General features: G+C 39.0%; 1 protein-coding gene across 3 annotated transcripts; it reads right to left on the bottom strand.

Annotated features, from left to right (window-relative positions):
- Positions 1–4,359: 4,359 nt before the first annotated feature.
- Positions 4,360–17,285, bottom strand: psma4 (proteasome 20S subunit alpha 4). 3 transcript variants are annotated; one of them, XM_057843711.1, is made up of 10 exons: positions 15,469–17,285; positions 13,427–13,504; positions 12,974–12,999; positions 12,861–12,903; positions 6,723–6,885; positions 6,558–6,635; positions 6,355–6,443; positions 4,904–5,034; positions 4,692–4,815; positions 4,360–4,604 (listed from the first exon to the last, which is right to left on the bottom strand). In XM_057843711.1, exons 3-10 carry the CDS (start codon positions 12,974–12,976, stop codon positions 4,450–4,452), a joined length of 786 nt encoding a protein of 261 aa, XP_057699694.1. In that variant the 5' UTR covers positions 12,977–12,999; positions 13,427–13,504; positions 15,469–17,285; the 3' UTR covers positions 4,360–4,449. The 3 variants fall into 3 exon arrangements, with proteins under 3 accessions (XP_057699694.1, XP_057699675.1, XP_057699685.1); XM_057843692.1 differs by having other exon boundaries at positions 4,361–4,604; positions 13,369–13,504; positions 15,469–17,277; XM_057843702.1 differs by lacking the exon at positions 15,469–17,285 and having other exon boundaries at positions 4,361–4,604; positions 13,369–13,506.
- Between the last annotated feature and the right edge of the window lie 390 nt (positions 17,286–17,675).

Genomic DNA, 17,675 nt, shown 5'->3' with positions numbered 1-17,675 from the left:
GTTTTGACCATTATGGAGTAATTTTGCCATGTCGTACTGAATAAATGCATTTATAATATTTCATATTCCATTTAGCAAAAAAACTGGTTTTTGTCATGACCATTCCCTTTATTTAGCAATTTGGGAAAATGCTTAGATAAAAAGAATATCCTGTAAAAATATTGGTGTAGAGAGATTGAAAAAAATGACATTTTGCCGCGCTCTTCGTCGCATTTTCCTCGTTCTGAATAATTACCCCTCGATGGGCTGAATTTTAAATCAGATGAAATTGTGACCCTGCTCAAGTCATCCTCCACCCGGGGACGCAAGTGCTATAATGAGGCAGGGCTAAACGGCAGATTAAAAGACTAATTTCTCTTCATCTGCGCTTTGCCAAATTGTTGGATATAATCGAATCGTCTCAAAATATGATTCTAATTTACATAATAATGCTATTTAAGATTTTTTTATGCTGTCACAGACACTTTAATGGCTATGGTATTACTGAGCTTAATTAGTCGGCACTCCCCTGACCTGAACCCCATGAGAACAAAGCTGTTGTCAGCATGGGACTCAACAATGCAGATGACATTAACCCAGTTTATATGATGTTCAAAATTTCCAAGTAATTGAATTTTAGGTTCCTTTAACACTTCCATGCACTAATTTTGTCAATGGCATACAATGAGTAAAACACTGTACTATGAAAAAAAAAATCTACATCATAGTGTCTCTTAGGGCCGTAACCAGAGTATTTGTTTTTTCTTTTTCATTACTTTAGCTTTTATTAATATTGTATTAATTTACAAATGTATTAATTATATAAAAATATGAAAAAATACAATAATACATTTGTAAAAATAATTCTATCTAAAAAAAAAAAAATCTTACTTGAAAGCCCTGGATGTTGTGGCAGACTAGGGTGGTGGTCCTTTTCTTTAAAAAGGGGGACCGGAGGGTGTGTTCCAATTATACATTCCTCAGCCTCCCTAGGAAGGTCTACTCAGAGGTACTGGAGAGGAGGGTCCTTCAGGAAGTCAAATCTCGGATTCAGGAGGAGAAATGTGGTTTTTGTCTAGGCCACGGAACAGTGCATCAGATCTATACCCTCAGCAGGGTTCTCGGGGGGTCATGGGAGTTCACCTTACCAGTCTACATGTGTTTTGTGGACTTGGAGAAGGCGTTCGAACATGTCCTCCAGGAAGTCCTAGCTGTGCGAGGTGCTACGGGAGTATGGGGTATCGGAATCCCTGATTCGGGGGATCCGGTCCTAATGACCGGTGTCAGAGTTTGGTCTGTGTAGCCAGTTGTAAGTCGGATCTGTTTCCAGTGAGGGTTGGACGCCAAGGTTACCCTATGTCACCTGCTCTGTTCATAACTTTTATGGACAGAATATCTAGGTGCAGTCGAGGCATTAAAGGGGTCCGATTTGGTGACCTCAGTATTGCATCTCTGCTTTTTGCAGACGATGTTGGTTTTATCAAGCCGTGACCTTCAACTCTTACTGGAATGGTTTGCAGCCAAGTGTGATGCGGTCAGGATGAGAATCAGCACCTCATAATCTGAGACCATGGTCCTCAGTCAGGAAAAGGTGGAATGCCCACTGTGGGTCAGGGATGAGGTCCTTCTCCAAGTGGAGGAGTTCAAGTATCTTGGGGTCTTGTTCACGAGTGACGGAAAAATGGAACGGGAGATCGACAGGCGGATCGGTGCCGCGTATGCAGTGATGCAGACTCTGCACCAGTCCGTTGTGGTGAAGAGGGAGCTGAGGCGAAAGGCGAAGCTCTCTGTTTACCGATCGATCTACGTTCCTACCCTCACCTATGGTTACAAGCTGTGGGTCATGACCGAAAAGAACAAGATTCTGGATGCAAGTGGCCGAAATGAGTTTCCTCCGTAGGGTGTCCAGGCTCTCGAGATAAGAGAGATAGGGTGAGAAGCTCAGTCATCCGGGAGGGCCTCGGAGTAGAGCCGCTGCTCCTCCGCATCGAGAGAAGCCAGATGAGGTGGCTTGGGCATCTGATCAGGATGCCTCCAAGGCGCCTCCCTGGTGAGGTGTTCCTGGCAAATCCCACTGGAGGAGGCTGTGGGACTGCCTCAGGACAAACTGCGGAGACTATGACTCCCAGCTGGCCTGGGAAAGTCTTCGGATCCCTAAGAAGAACTAGATGAAGTGGCTGGGGAGAGGGAAGTCTGGGCTTCCCTGCTGAAGCTGCTACCTCTGCGACCGAGATCTCAGATAAACTGGAGAAAATGTATGTATGTCTTACTTCATTAGTTTTATAGTAGTTAGCAAAAGAAGTTTTGAACTGAAAACTGATTGCAAATTGCTAATAATGATGATAACTTTTTGTCCCTCAATATTTTCAAGTGACATTTTCAGGACAGTACAAATATACAGTGAAGAGCAGAAGTTTTTGTACGCCTTGTGATTTTGCAAGTTCACCCACTCAAAAAATAGGTAGAGGTCTGAAATTTCAATCAGAGATGCATTTCCACTCATAGAGACATAATGTAAAACACACGCACACAAAAAATCCGTAACTCACATTGTATGAATTTTTCAATAATTTATTTGTAATTTGGGGTTCATCAGTATTTGTACCCCTGAGAAAATCAGTGCTAATATTTAGTGCAGAAGCCTTTGTTTGCAATTACAGAGGCCAGACGCTTTCTGTAGTTCTTCACAAGGTGTTCACATATGGAAACAGGGATTTTGGCCCATTCCTCCACACAAATCTTCTTTGCTGTCGTTGAGAAACACAAAGTTTCAGTTCCACCCAAATATTTTCTCATGGATTGAGGTCTGGACAGTGGCTATGCCACTCCAGATGCTTGGTATGCTTTTTACGCAGCCACTGCTTGGTCAGCGGTGGCACGGTGGCTGAGTGGTTCGCACGTCTGCTTCACAGTTCTGAGATCAAGGGTTCAATCCCGGGCTTCGGCCTTCCTGTGTGGAGTTTGCATGTTCTCCCCGTGCCTGCATGGGTTTCCTCCGGGAACTCCGGTTTCCTCCCACATCCCAAAAAAAAACATGCATGTTAGGCTGATTGAACACTCTAAATTGTCCGTAGGTATGAGTGTGTGCGTGAATGGTTATATGTCTCCTTGTGCCCTGCGACTGGCTGGCACCCAGTTCAGGGTGTCCCCTGCCTGCTGCCCGTAGTTAGCTGGGATAGGCTCCAGCACCTCCGCGACCCTCGTAAGGAAAGCGGCATGGAAAATGAATGAATGCTTGGTCAGCTTGGCTGTGTGCTTCGGATCATTGTTATGTTGTACGATCCAGCCATGACTCAATTTTAAGTCTCTGACTGAGGGAAGGAGGTTGTGGCACAAAATCTGACGATACATTTCACCATTCATCCTCTGTACAGTATAGTTATCCTGTGCCCTTTGCCGGAAAGCAGCCCCAAAGCATGAGGTTTCCACCTCTACTTCACAGTGGGGATGGTGTTCTTGGGATTGTACTCATCCTCAATACACGACGAGTAAAGTCTGCCCCAAAAAGTTCTATTTTAGTCTCATCTGACCACGACTTTCTCCCATGACCTTTCTCTCTGCATCATTCAGATGGTGCCTGGCAAACTTCAGATGGGCCTTCACATCTACTTTCTTCAACATGGAAACCATCTAAGCAATGCACAATCTTAAACAATTGCAATATAGTGTTCTTCAGGTCAGGGACCAGCTCCTGCTGTGTAGTTCTAGGCTGAGCCCTCACTTCTGTCATCATGAGTGATGCCCAACGAGGGGTGATTTTACATTTAGCACCAGTCCGAGGTAGATTATCATTCATGTTTAGCCTTTTCCATTTTCTAACAACTGCTGATTTATTCTCACCAAGCTGCTTTCCAATTGTCCTATAGCCTTTTCCAGCTTCGTGGAGCTCAAGTTTTTGTCCGGTGTCTTTCAAAAGCTCTCTGGTCTTGCCCATGGTAGAAGTTGGATTATGACCAACTGTGGAGTGCACAGGTGACAATATTGAGCTGAAACAGCTGGTGGATAGGTGGTTACTCATGGGGTAAGGGTGGACTTTTTTAAGGTAGACTGACAACTCCTTGAGTGTCATATTTTTGTTGATTCTCAGGGGTACAAATACTTATGAACCCCCGTAAATTACAAATATTTGATAAATCATACGTGATTTCTGGATTTTTTTTTTTTAGATTATGTCTCTGAGTGGAAATGCATCTATGAAATTTCAGACCTCTACCTAAGTGGGTGAACTTGTAAAATCACAAGGGGTGCTCCTCACTGTATTATGAGAGGAGTGCAACAATCGTATGCTCATGTTTTGACTGACATGATAAACAGTGTCCTTTTATACTACTACTGTACTTCCCCCCGTAACATTTATCACACTAAGGATACATAATTTCACAAGCCCAATGTAACCATTTCCAAACTTTTAATGTAAAAGAGAAAAACAGACAATACAGGGGTATCTGAAACAAAGAACAGTCATTTTGTTTATTTATCCTTTTCTTTCTGCTCCTTTTCCTTTTTGTCCTTCTCGGCCTTGGCTTCTTCAGCCTCGTGTCTCTTGATCAGCTCTTCAACTTCTTTTTGTTTCAGCACCTTGATCTTTGTTTTGCCATCCTCCCTTGTCAGGGTAGCAATCTCAACTGAAATGGGACCACAAATACGAAAGAAATTTCTACGTGAGAAAGCTTGTACTATGTCAACCTCATGCGTCTGTGGTTTCAACTTACCTTTCTCTGCGGAAAGCTTGCTGACATCCATAGTTTTGTTGAGAACTTTGACAGCCAGAGCCAAAGCAGAGGAGAGGCTCATCTCTCCCTCTTTGTAGTCCTGCTTCAACATGGAAACTGCAGCCTAAGACCCAAGAAAAAATATCAATGTACACAAAGGGAAATGTCACTGAAAAGGGCTTGTGTTCTCAAATAGGTTCATTAGAGCTTACGGCGCTGTTGTTGCCGATGCACGTCGCCTTCCAGCCACCGTAGTTGCCACTTGGGTCACTTTGGTACAATTGAAAGCCGTAGTGTTTGTCCCAGCCCATGTACAACAGAGATACGCCGAACGGCCTTTTGCCTAGGAACGGAAATCACCAGACGTCAAAAGACGAAAAAGGGAAGGCTTTTTGCATGCCTACCTGTCAACTTTGATGGACTAATGAAAGATACTGTACTTTTCGCACTATAAGGCGCACCTGACTATAAGCCGCCCGCCACCCACCAAACTTGGCACGAAAGTGGTATTTATTCATAGATAAGCCCCACTGTAATATAGGCCGCAGCTGTCCTCACTGTATTATGAAATATTTACACCCAAAGATATTAACACTTTATTTGACAGCTGGATCATATGACTCTCATAAGACCAAATGAACCACCATGAAGCTTTGAACCAACTGGCTGCAAAGCTTCAATGCTTCAAGAAGCTTCATTTGGCCATCACTGCTCCTTGTGCGAGACAGTGAACCTCTGCCGCCACCTGCAGTCAACACCGTTGTTGTCCAACATTTCTCCTAGCATGCATTGCAGCGCTACAGATGTAAATAACAATCAAAATTTTTGCTGTGTGCTAATTATTTCTTCAGTTACTGTTCCAGTTGTTTCATTAATTGCTAGTTATTGTATTTGGTAACATGTTATTTGACAGTGGTGTCATAAGACTCATAAGATCACTATAATTATGACATGACACTGCCATGAAAATTAATGAATGCTTATGACAGGATTTCATTTTGTGTGATCCGGCAAATTATCTCATTTTTGAATGGATGTAAAAGATCCAAGCTGGACATTAATGGAGTTAGTGACGTAATTTGCCGGATGACACTTAATGACATCTGTCATAAGCATTCATTTATGCCCGTGATAGTGTCATGTCGTAATTATGACGGTCTTATGGCAGTGTTATGACGCTGCTGTCAAATAAAGTGTTAACCAAAATAAATCAACAAATAAGCCGCACTTAATTATAAGCCGCAGGATTCAGAATGGAGGAAAAAAGTAGCGGCTTATAGTCAGAAAATTACGGTAAAATTAATTTATGCTGTGGAAGGGAATAAGAGTGAGTGCAAAAATGAAACATGGAAAAAAATATTGAAACATAAAAAAAAAAAAAAAAAAGAAACAAAAACATGTTGAAATAAATTAGATGTTTATTTTAATGACAATTTAATTATATATTTAATGTTAGCATGCCTGGTCCTCCATGGACTAACTAAAACAAGTTGTGACCATTTTCAACTCAAATTGTCTTCTAAACCTGATCAAATGACATCAAAGATTATTAAAAAATGAATACAATGTCAATATTAAGAGACGGAGTGTCAAAAAAGAGCAAAGAAGCGGCACCAGTGACAATTCCATAGTTAGTGATCAGATATCTGATTAAGCTTCCTACCTCCAAACTGAGTGTAGGCCTGTTTGATGTCACACAGTGCTGTCACCAACTGTTCGCAAGGGATTGGCTCCTGGTACTGCAATAAATATCTGTAAAGGAAAATGTGCTTGGCTCAATTGAGAGAGCTGTGAGGTAGCAAAAACAAAAAGAAAAAAAAGCAGGAACACGTGCAAGCATAATCCATTTTTCCTCCGAATCCTCACCTTTGTGCTATGAGGCGCAGTTCATTCGTCAGTACATTAGCATCTGATGTGATCCCTGCGACACTGCACGCCATATCTCTGAAAAAGAAAATCAAAAGGATTGAAATATATTCTTTGGGTCATGTACTCACGACACTGTTGACCAACGAGGGATCTTGCACGCACTCATTGAGCTTGTAGATCTTCTCGGAGAAAAAGACCTCGTCCAACAATTTGTGAATGTTGCGTCTCTCTGCTGCTAACAGCACTCCATCGTTTGCCAGAATCCCGAGACACGTTCCAGCGTGGCCGATAGCTTCCATGGCGTATTCCACTTGATACAAGCGGCCTACAGATTGCAGAGAGAATTGTCTTTTAATAGATTAGGAGTACCCAGAAATACCAACCCCTGAACCAATCAATTATTGCACTGGGCAACAAAACTTTGTTTTAGGTCTAACAGCTGTTTTTACCTCATTTTTGGGCGCAGAATCCAAAATTAACCTCAGTTTTATTCCATCACGTCAGGTTTTTGGACGACAGGAGCCATGCCACTTCCTCCCTGTACTTCACCCTTTACAGGGCACTTATTAAACTCATTGATGAAATTAAATGTCGAATCGCTTTTGATTGTCAAAATGAACTGGGTGTCTGTCGTTGTCAATGAAAGGCAATGAATCAAAAAAAAATTATTATTATTTTTTTTACTTTTGGGTGTCATTGGGGTCCATAACCAGAGCGCCGGGTTTTCCCCTACATATAAAAGATTGTGGCGCACCGACACAACAAAATAAAAGCCACTACGCCTTGCAAAACAGATGTTTAAATTTTTTTTTTAAAATTAAGGTCGTTTCAAACTAGTGGCGGCATACTCAGAAGGGTTCAGCGGCAACCTATTCATTGTGTATTGTAAGGTCCGTAACTAAGCGCTGCGCCCTGAAGAGATGATCGGACTGGCGAGCTGTGACGTAGGAAGGAAGCGAGAAGGAGAACGGGCGAGATAGCAAGAGATAGCGGTAGCATGTCGCGACAGCCCGCTGTTATTTTGTTATTGTTTTGAGATAGCGGTAGCATGTCACGGCAGCCCGCTGTTATTTTGTTATTGTTTTTCTTTATTACTATTGCCACAATAAAGTGGGTAAGCCAATACAGACTCCTCTCCTTCTTCCCTCAATCCGGGGCATTACAGTATTTTGGATCTGAGTTTTCGGCGAAAGTGAGCAGTGGACGGGCGTCTTGTTTGAATGAAATTGCTAACGTTTTACTTGGTCGATTGACTTCAAATAAAAACTGGTGTGGACATCAATTTCCGCACGTTCAGATGAGAGCAACCAGCGGCACGTGGGTGACGTAATTACAGCGTGACAAGGCTTTAAAGATGATATGCCTAAACACGTCGTCGCCGACAGTACGTGAATGCGTAATATCAACATATAAACTTTGGTCTCAATATTGGTAGGGATGATATAACAGCACAGCCTGCATGTACACTTTTTGCTGTGGACAGGACATTACTAAGACCAAACAGACTGGGTGAACGGCAGTAAGGGCTACATTTCTCTAAATGATCAATGCAAAAATAAATCTGTATTGACTTGTACTAACTTTCACACTGCAAATTTATAACGTCTTAATCTGATCATTTTTCTTAAATCTAGTCGAATAATTTTCTCCATCTTTTTTGAGTGTTAAAGACTAGTTAAATGGTAAATGGTGTTATACTTATATAGCGCTTGGGTCATATTATTCAATTTACTTTAGGTAAATATTAGAGCTGAAACGAGTACTCGAGCAACTCGAGTTTAAAAACTGATCCGAGTAATTTTATTCACCTCGAGTAATCGTTTATTTTGACAGCTCTAAGCATCACGTTTTGCTCGGACTACTTTTAATGTGGGACAACGCGCTGTCACGTGCGGAGAAGAAGAAGGGGGAAAAAAAAAAACTTACTGCAGCCGACAGCCGCCACAAACGACGCCAACGTTGCTAAATACTAGCCCGCACGATGCTACGTTGGTACAGGTAGCGTCTCATGCGTCTCATAGAGATCACATGTATGTTGAACTAGATGCTAAATGACAGACTCGGCCGCGTCTGGGCAGCTTTAGTAAACAATCGCCATCTTAAAGCAGTAGAGCGCTAAGCGCTAATAAAGAGCGCTAAGCGCTAATAAATAAGATTAACGTTACTGTTCTGAAGTAACGTTAGCCCTGCGGAGGGCTAGGTTTCTATTAATTATGACCACTGTCGATGCTTGGCTAACGTGTCTTACATACAGGCTTTAACATAACATAGCATTGTGGAGTGATGAGGGTGTAAAATAAAAACTTAATCATGCTAACTATCAATTTTAGCTCAGTAATCATTGCTGGATAAAACACCAAGTAGCACTGGTGCTAATGTGCTCCAATACAGCCTGTATCATACATTTATTTTGAACACTGCAAAAACTCAAAATCCTATCAGGACTTGCAGTTTACATTAACTTAAAACGTAACTAGAACTTAAAAATGGCTTGACACAAAGAGAAATTCAATTGAAAGACGTGGGAAAAAATCCAAACTTTTAAGTTATGTGTGTTATCAAGCGTAACGGCATTTTTAGGTAAGATATATATATATATATTTTTGTAATAAGATCTAAAGTTTTTTGAGTGAAAGCAGTGAATTAGTCTTTTTTTTTTTTTTAATTCTAGTTACATCTGAGATGCAATTGTTGGCTGTTTTCAACAATGTACATCGAAAATAAAGACATTGATTGACTGAAAATGGTTCAAAATTAGATGAAATGTCTTGTTTTCTCATGTATATTTATAATTGCTCTTCACCTAAAAATATATTTGTTTTATCCGATTACTCGATTAATCGATAGAATTTTCAGTCGATTACTCGATTACTAAAATATTCGATAGCTGCAGCCCTAGTAAATATTACCATTTGTTCTTCTTCTTCTTAATATTATTGCCCATACATCTAAACGTTGATCATTTTTCACCATAATGTTCTGAACAATATCAATTCTTGAAATAAGAACATTTCTGACGAAAAAAAGCTTTTTTTTTTTAAAAAAAAAAAGATTAAATATACTCACTTTTTGCTTAAAATAACTGTGTTAAGAAAAATAGCTACCTGAATATAATCTTATTTCAAGAAATCTAAGTGAGTAAGATTTACTTGAAGCACTGGCTGATAATTTCATTTATTTTTAGTGGAATTACACTGGAAAAAAGGGAATTTAACTAGTCATCAGCCAATCGAACATGCGTTTGAGGAAAAAACAATGGTGTCAGTGTAAGTCTGAACATAATGAAAGTAATTCATTTAGTAATTGTAGGGTCAATTCTATCCTTACAAAATATGTGAAGACAATCTAAATGACCTCTACAACTGAACTCATTATGTTGCTTAAAAGTTGGTGGGGACAATTTGAGCATCCTGAAAAATTGCTAGTCTTGTGTCCCTAACGTTCCTATGCACACCTACGCCATTGTTCCATTAAAAGAAGGCCTACTGTTGTTGTGGTAATGTAGTACTTATTAGGCCCAAATATAAGGAAAAAGAAGGACTACGAGATGTAAGTCGTACTATTGTTACGAGAAAAAAAAGTCTGATTATTACGTAGGGTAATGTAGCTGTAATCAGCTTCGCATTTTACGTACATGTACCGTAGCTGAGAGGTACGACATTAGCCTGGCTAATGAAATATTTCAAATAGCTCTTTGATATGGTTCTTCTTGGGAAAAAATGTGGGGAAAAAAGAATCCCATTTGTCATGATATGACGCAATTTCGCCGTGGCACAACATGGTGAGGCTGTCCAACTCCGATGCAGCCGCCCACCACCACAGTGTAAAAAAATCCTAAGGGAAAACTTTAGAGCGTACTTGTTTTTTTCTTTTAGTTTAGTTCTTCATTAACAAAAAAGGTACAAAAATAATTATCAATCATTTAAAAAAACCAATACAAGTAAAATTGAGATCATGTAGGCCACAGTTATATACCAAAGGTTAACACTGTGGTCAAAAGGTTTATACAAGTAAAATTTCGGACTTTAAAAAAAAATTTTGTGACCAAAATGAATAAAATTTAAGACCCATTTCACATCGTCACCGGCAAAAACCGTACAAAAGATTTAAAGGAAAATTGGAGGCCTGTAATTACTTAGAAAGTATATGAATTTATTCCCAGCTCTTTCAAACTGTGATACAAGATGCTTAACCTAACCCAAAACACTAGAACTTTCTCTTTTGTGAACCAACATGTGAACCAAGAGCGGCGTTTGCTGCTGGCATTTTACGACTGCCTTCTGCTTCTCAGATTTGCAATGGGATTCCAATGCATTGATACCCAATTTTCTAAATTTTAAATTTTTCTTGGACTAACTGCAGTGTGCACGAGTTTCCCTCCACGGGCTTCAACCATGCCCTGACCTATACATTCTCAAACCACAAATATTTAAATTTCCAGTTGTGTTCGATAAATTCTAGGGCTGCAGCTATCGAATATTTTAGTAATCGAGTAATCGACTGAAAATTCTATCGATTAATCGAGTAATCGGATAAAACAAATATATTTTTAGGTGAAGAGCAATTATAAATATACATGAGAAAACAAGACATTTCATCTAATCTTGAACCATTTTCAGTCAATCAATGTCTTTATTTTCGATGTATATTGTAGCTAGAATAAAAAAAAAAAGACTAATTCACTGCTTCCACTCAAAAAACTTTTAGATCTTATTTTTAATATATATATATATATATATACCTAAAAATGCTGTTACGCTTGATAACACACATCACTTAAAAGTTAGGATTTTTTCCCACGTGTTTCAATTGAATTTCTCTGTGTCAAGCCATTTTTAAGTTCTAGTTAAGTTTGAAGTTAGTCTAAACTGTAAGTCCTGATAGGATTTTGAGTTTTTGCAGTGTTCAAAATAAATGTATGATACAGGCTGTACTGGAGCACATTAGGGACCAGTGCTACTTGGTGTTTTATCCAGCAATGACTACTGAGCTAAAATTGATAGTTAGCATGATTAAGTTTTTATTTTACACCCTCATCACTCCACAATGCTATGTTATGTTAAAGCCTGTATGTAAGACACGTTAGCCACGCAACGACAGTGGTCATAATTAATTGAAACCTAGTCCTCTGCAGGGCTAACTTTACGTGAGCTAGTAACGACAGTAACGTTAATCTTATTTATTAGCGCTTAGCGCTCTTTATTAGCGCTTAGCGATGTACTGCTTTAAGATGGCGGCTGTTTAATAACGCTGCCCAGACGCGGCCGAGTCTGTCATTTCGCATCTAGTTCAACATACATCTTTATGAGACGCATCAGACGCTAGCTGTTACCAACGTAGCATCGTGCGGGCTAGTATTTGGCAACGTCGGCGTCGTTTGTGGCGGCTGTCAGCTGCAGTAAGTTTTTTTTCCCCCTTCTTCCTCTCCGCACGTGACAGCGCGTTTTCCCACATTAAAAGTAGTCCGAGCAAAACGTGATGCTTAGAGCTGTCAAAATAAACGATTACTCGAGGTGAATAAAATTACTCGGATCAGTTTTTAAACTCGAGTTACTCGAGTTGCTCGAGTACTCGTTTCAGCTCTAATAAATTCTGACCAAGCAGCACCGGTAGTCTGCTTCATAGATACGTTATAGCCTCCTCAAAAGTTGAAACATTTAAAAGTGAGACTGAGAATGATCTAAATAAACCTAACGTCAATGGATTTTAAGACTTTTCAAAATTGCATTTCGGACCTTTATTGAGCTTTTAGGAGCATTTTAGACATTTTAAGGCCTTAAATTCAAATTATAGGATTTAAAACTTTATAAAAATAAATAAATAAAAAAAAAGACTTTTTAAGACCCTGAAGATACTCTGAAAATGTGACGTTCAAGTTTGCGACTGTTAGGTCTTTATGAAGTTTTTAATTACCAAAAATTGTCACTTTCCTCATAAAGGGTTAGCATAGATGCATGTTATTCTAAAAATTAAATTATTTGACATACAATGAAATATGAAAGAAACAGACATGACTGCAATATATATCTAATACGATTACTTTTGTTTGTTTCTTACAAAGAATATGGCCCGTTGTGTGCATGTAGTAACAGCACGGTGAGTAGGTAAACTTTGGAGAGAAAAAAAAAAACGGACCCTCTGGAGAGCAAAAAAAAAAAATACTTACACAATAAAGACAAACTGAAATCAATTTTGATTCCACACCCCAAAATCCGTTGTAAACACTTGCCAGGCTTGAAACTACTTTTTTCAAATTGTTGCTCAGTGTTATTGTTGTTATACACAAGACAAAACACTTGCCTTCAGGAGAAAAGATGGTTGTCCGGGAATCATATCTGCGAGACTAAACATCAAACAGACAGAGAAATTAGCACACTGAGGAAAATAAGTTGCTTGATGTATAGAAAACCTACCATTTTTTGGTGAACAAGGACCTGCCCTGCAAACAACAGACGAACGATGAGGAGGGTTAGAACATTAGTAACAAGATTTTAACTTATTTGCATAAATAGCTGCCTATTTATTACAGTTCCCATGGTTGTCATATTGCCATATTTACTGAATGTAAAGGACTTTCCTGATCGTACCTTTTCAAACGCAACACAACACGTTTAAAAAGAGTTTATTCTGATAGTGCTGGCGTGACAGCTAGCTACCTCAACAGAATGAATCTGCAATATCTAAGCTAAGCTAACTAGCATGCCGCTTTAATTAAAGAGCGCGCAAACAAAAGTCGAGCTGTTCAGACTCTAAAAGCGAAGTCAAAAACAATGTTAGTACGCCTAGAGGCAGCAGATACTCATAATACCTTCGGTGAAAAATCGTGTACTGTTGTATTATCCAAGGAAGAGAAGTCGAGTTTGTACTTTCTGTTTTCTGCTTCCTCGCGTAGCGCACCGGTGCGAAATGCAGCTACAGCCAAACAGTGTCTTCAACAGCGCCACCTGTGTGGAGGAGGACAACACACGTTTGTACGTTCTCGGTTTACGACGGAGGTCCGCTCATAGATATTGCATGTATGAATACAACACACGCACAGTGCGTGCGCAATATCAAAATATAAACTTTGAATATATATATATATATATATATATATATATATATATATATATATATATATATATATATATATATATATATATATATATATATATGGCGGAAAACACAGACATATATATATGGCGGAAAACACAGACAAGACTGAAAAAGCAATTTCTGCTCTTGCACCCCTCTTTAAAATAAACTGCTGTATTTTAAGCCAAAAGAACTGTTGTGCTTGATAGAACAATATGTCTATATACTGCCATAGCAGATTCATGGCGCACTAAGCCTCCAAACTATTTTTTATTTGTCCGTTTTACCCTGAAAACCCTCGTTTACAGACGTCGCGCGACCGCTTTTGTTTAAACCTAGCCATAAAAAGAAGGTAAGTAACTATATTTATTATTCAAAATGTCTGTCATTTTTAGATTATAATCATTAATTTATGTCTAAATTTTAGTTTAAAAAAAAAAAAAAAGACTTAAAAAAATTATTCACTCACATATTTTAAACTTTTATGCGAATGACGTCACAATGAAAAATTTGGCGTCTGTAAAAAAAGCCCCGGATATCTACCTCATTACTATCGCTTAATTTTATTTTTTTTGTTACTGTCGCATTTTCCTTGATATGTTAGATGATAAATAATAGAACCAAACAAACAAACAAAAAAGAAAAATAACGTTAAAAAGGGTAACTATATGAAAAAGAAAATCTCAACCACTCCTTGTTGTCTGCGATTTCTGCATCGCGACCCTTGTTATATCACTATGTTTCACCCATAAAATTAAAAAAAAAATCCGGCTGTGGCCATTCACAGATGTGTCTTGACACTGGTTGATACATGCTACATGGAGTTTTTGAATCGAAACAAGGTAAGTACGCGATAATATCTCGTTAAAATCGTGGCGTCTTTAATTCTGCTCTCGCGTGTTCTCGTCTCCAATTAGGGTTTTGCTGTTAAAAAAAAATTTTTTTTTAAATGCATTCCTGTTCAAAATTTTTGTTCCCCCAGAAAATTGAGATTTTAAGCTTTCCAATGATGTATCACACATGCATTTCGGACAATTTTGAAATTTGGTCAAATTGAGGGTCTCAGAGTGGAACTTGAGTCACCTGAGTGTTTTCCGCCATAGATATATATATGTATTTTTTAATGTCTCTATGTATTTATTTTATTTAGTTTTTATATTTTTATAGGTATTTTATTATTGTTGTCCGTTAAGTGTGTCCTCTTTTTGGAAATCAAAATATGGTCACCCTAAATATGTATTTTTTGCCGCTAAAATACTACACGGCGAAATCTTGACGAATTATCAAACGGTTTGGTTTATGACTACACGTGGCTGTGATTCAGGCTGAAGCTTAAAAAATAATACATTTTTATTTTAGAGCAGGGGTCCTCAAATACAAATCTTGAAGGGCCACAGTAATTTTTTCCATACAAGCATTTATCAACAACGCAGGTCAAAAGTGGTCAAGGTGGTTTTCTTTTGCTTAAACAAAAATACAATGCGCATTCTGATTAAATAAACAATAAATCAACAAAATATTTTCTTGACTTTAAAATAAATATACAAAAAAACAATGCAAGCACAATGTTTACACATGTACACTAAATAATTGACAAGATCTGTCATTAAGGTGCAAACAATAACTATTGACAGTACATTTTGTAACTGTAAAACACTGCTGGACAAAAAAAGAAAATGTGCAAGTAGTACAGTACATGTTCACATGTACAGAACATAAATGACAAGCTCTGTCATTAAGGTGCAAACATTATAATTATTGACAGTAACTTTAACTGTAAAACACTACTCAATGAGAGAAATGGCATTTGGGGGTCACAGAGCTGTTTACTCACATCATCAGCCAGTACTTCAGTGCGTCTTGTAGTTGATGAACCTGAGAGGAAGATTTGATTTTTGTTGTCATTTCCTCCTTTTCTTTTCCTTCGAGAATTGCTGCCATCACTTCAGTCATACACTCTTTTATTATTTCTCCATCAGAGAATGGCTTCTTATGTTTGGCCAACACTCACGACACTCTGAGTGAGCGCGCCGTTGCAATTTGTTGTTGTGTCATAGATTTAACAATAACCTTGACTGACTCTTGATATGACTGCTTCAACCTGTTAATTTCTTGCCTTCTCAATTCTGATTTAGGAGGAAACTTATCTTCAAAAGAACCGCGTTCTTTAACATAATAGCGTATCCCATTTTCATTTTTTATCAAAGCAACTGTCTTGAAGCATATTAAGCACATAGGTTTGGTACTTGCAGTTGGTAAAATGGACGCATATCTGTCAGTCTATTCCTCATTGAAACGGCGATTTTCGTTGTTCACTTTTCTTTTCTTGGTCAAGTTTGATCATGCCGTTTTGTAAAATGCGGTCTTCTACTGAGATTGCAAAGTAGCGGGTGCAACTCGTGTTTCACCCTGCTGCAGTCCGTCCACTGTAGCTAGCATGCAGTCTCTCTCAGCCAATCAGCGCATCCATGCATGCTCTCTCAGCCAATCAGCACATTGTTGTCATAGAGATGACAACAGAAGGGAACATGGAAGATATTTGACTAAAAATGAAACAGAATTTACCGACAGAATAGTAGCACAGCGATAGATCGGCTAATCATACAAATAATTTATAGGTTAAAAAAAGCTTTTTTTTTAAACGTGCCATTTGCTCTGGGTCCGCAGAGAGGTGTGCCGTGGTCCGGTCGTGGACCGAGGTCCGCGAATTGTGGACCCCGGTTTTAGAGCATTGGTGCATCTCTGAGGTTGATTTAAAAAATGAGCCTCTTAAAAATTGTTTGAAAATTGGGGGATTTAGGCAATTAATAACTATTGCAAAATGCATGCTTCTTGTTATATTTAGCTAAAAGCACTGACACAAAATGGCCGACAAAAAATAACGGAAGTCTCGATTGAATCAGAGCTCTTTTTTACATCTAGTTCTCATATACATGTGATCTCTATGGTTCCGCTAGTGGCGATTAATTTGTACGGAGTTAAGTAGTACAAAATAAGAATTAAAAGAATAAATAAAATTAAGAACTGTCGTACGCGTACACTGTCACAAATTACCTGTGAAAAACAGGCATCTATATTCACATTAGAGGAAATTAGAGCGAATCTTAGCGTGCCATTGGGGATGTGGTAGGGAAACGTTCAAGTCAGTATTTGTAAGCAATATAGTGGATTAGTTTTATGTTTCTGAAATTATTATAGTTTTATACGTACGTCGAACAATGCGGCGTTTTTGTTAGTTTTAAAATCAGTGACGACCCATCCCCTCCGAGTGGCGCTGTGAAAAGTTTACGACGCACCGGAAAAACAAAAAAGCGGATTCTGATTGGTTGTTACGTCACTGTTGAAGCTAAAGAAGAGAGATGGTGACCAATCGGGATGTGTTGTCAGCATTTCATGTGCAGTGACCTATACTACGAACCGAGTTCAACCTCCCCAGAAGTAATCCAGTTTACCATCGGGTAACCGGAGTTGACAAAACCTGGTTGTCTAGTTTGTGGTCAATCGGTGCTACGACGCTGATTATGAGGTTGATTAGTCGAACCTGTGTCAACCCAGTCAGAGTTACTGCGCGTTCACATAAAAGGGGGCGGTGACCAGAGTCAAACACTACTTGTGACGACGGCACGGGCACCTTACTTCACGGAGGAGGAATGCGCGATGATCATGTGGAATTATGAGGAATTAAAAGCCACCCTCACCGCGAAATCCAACACCGCTTCGACGAGTAGAGCGCAACGGGTCTGTTGACAGCGAATTTACAGATCGTGTGATTTGTGAATGCGTCAATATGCCAGTTTACTTATGTCCATGAAAAGAAATAAAGCCTGCTGTCAGGACAATAAAATAAGATTTGGGACATTAACAGTAAGAAATAATTGTCACGCATCACCACACGAAACAGGATGATTGTATGTTTAGTCCCCTTGACTGTACGAATACGTATGTTCTTTTTTTTTAGTTTGGACCTAAAAAATCCAGCCCGACCCGAGCCGAGTCCAATCAATAAACTTGATTTGCAGGCCCGAGCCCGACAATCCCCCC

The sequence above is a fragment of the Corythoichthys intestinalis genome, chromosome 1, assembly GCF_030265065.1.
Source record: "Corythoichthys intestinalis isolate RoL2023-P3 chromosome 1, ASM3026506v1, whole genome shotgun sequence".
NCBI lineage: Eukaryota > Metazoa > Chordata > Actinopteri > Syngnathiformes > Syngnathidae > Corythoichthys > Corythoichthys intestinalis.
This window is presented reverse-complemented; position numbering and strand designations above follow the sequence as displayed.

What these genes read in the sequence shown, in the direction of transcription:
- psma4 (XM_057843711.1), bottom strand. An exon ending in AAGATCTACAAGCTCAATGA is followed by an intron (nt 6,636 to 6,722) that starts GTGCGTGCAAGA and finishes TTTCTTTTTCAG; the next exon opens with AGATATGGCGTGCAGTGTCG. An exon ending in CTGCGCCTCATAGCACAAAG is followed by an intron (nt 6,444 to 6,557) that starts GTGAGGATTCGG and finishes TTTCCTTTACAG; the next exon opens with ATATTTATTGCAGTACCAGG.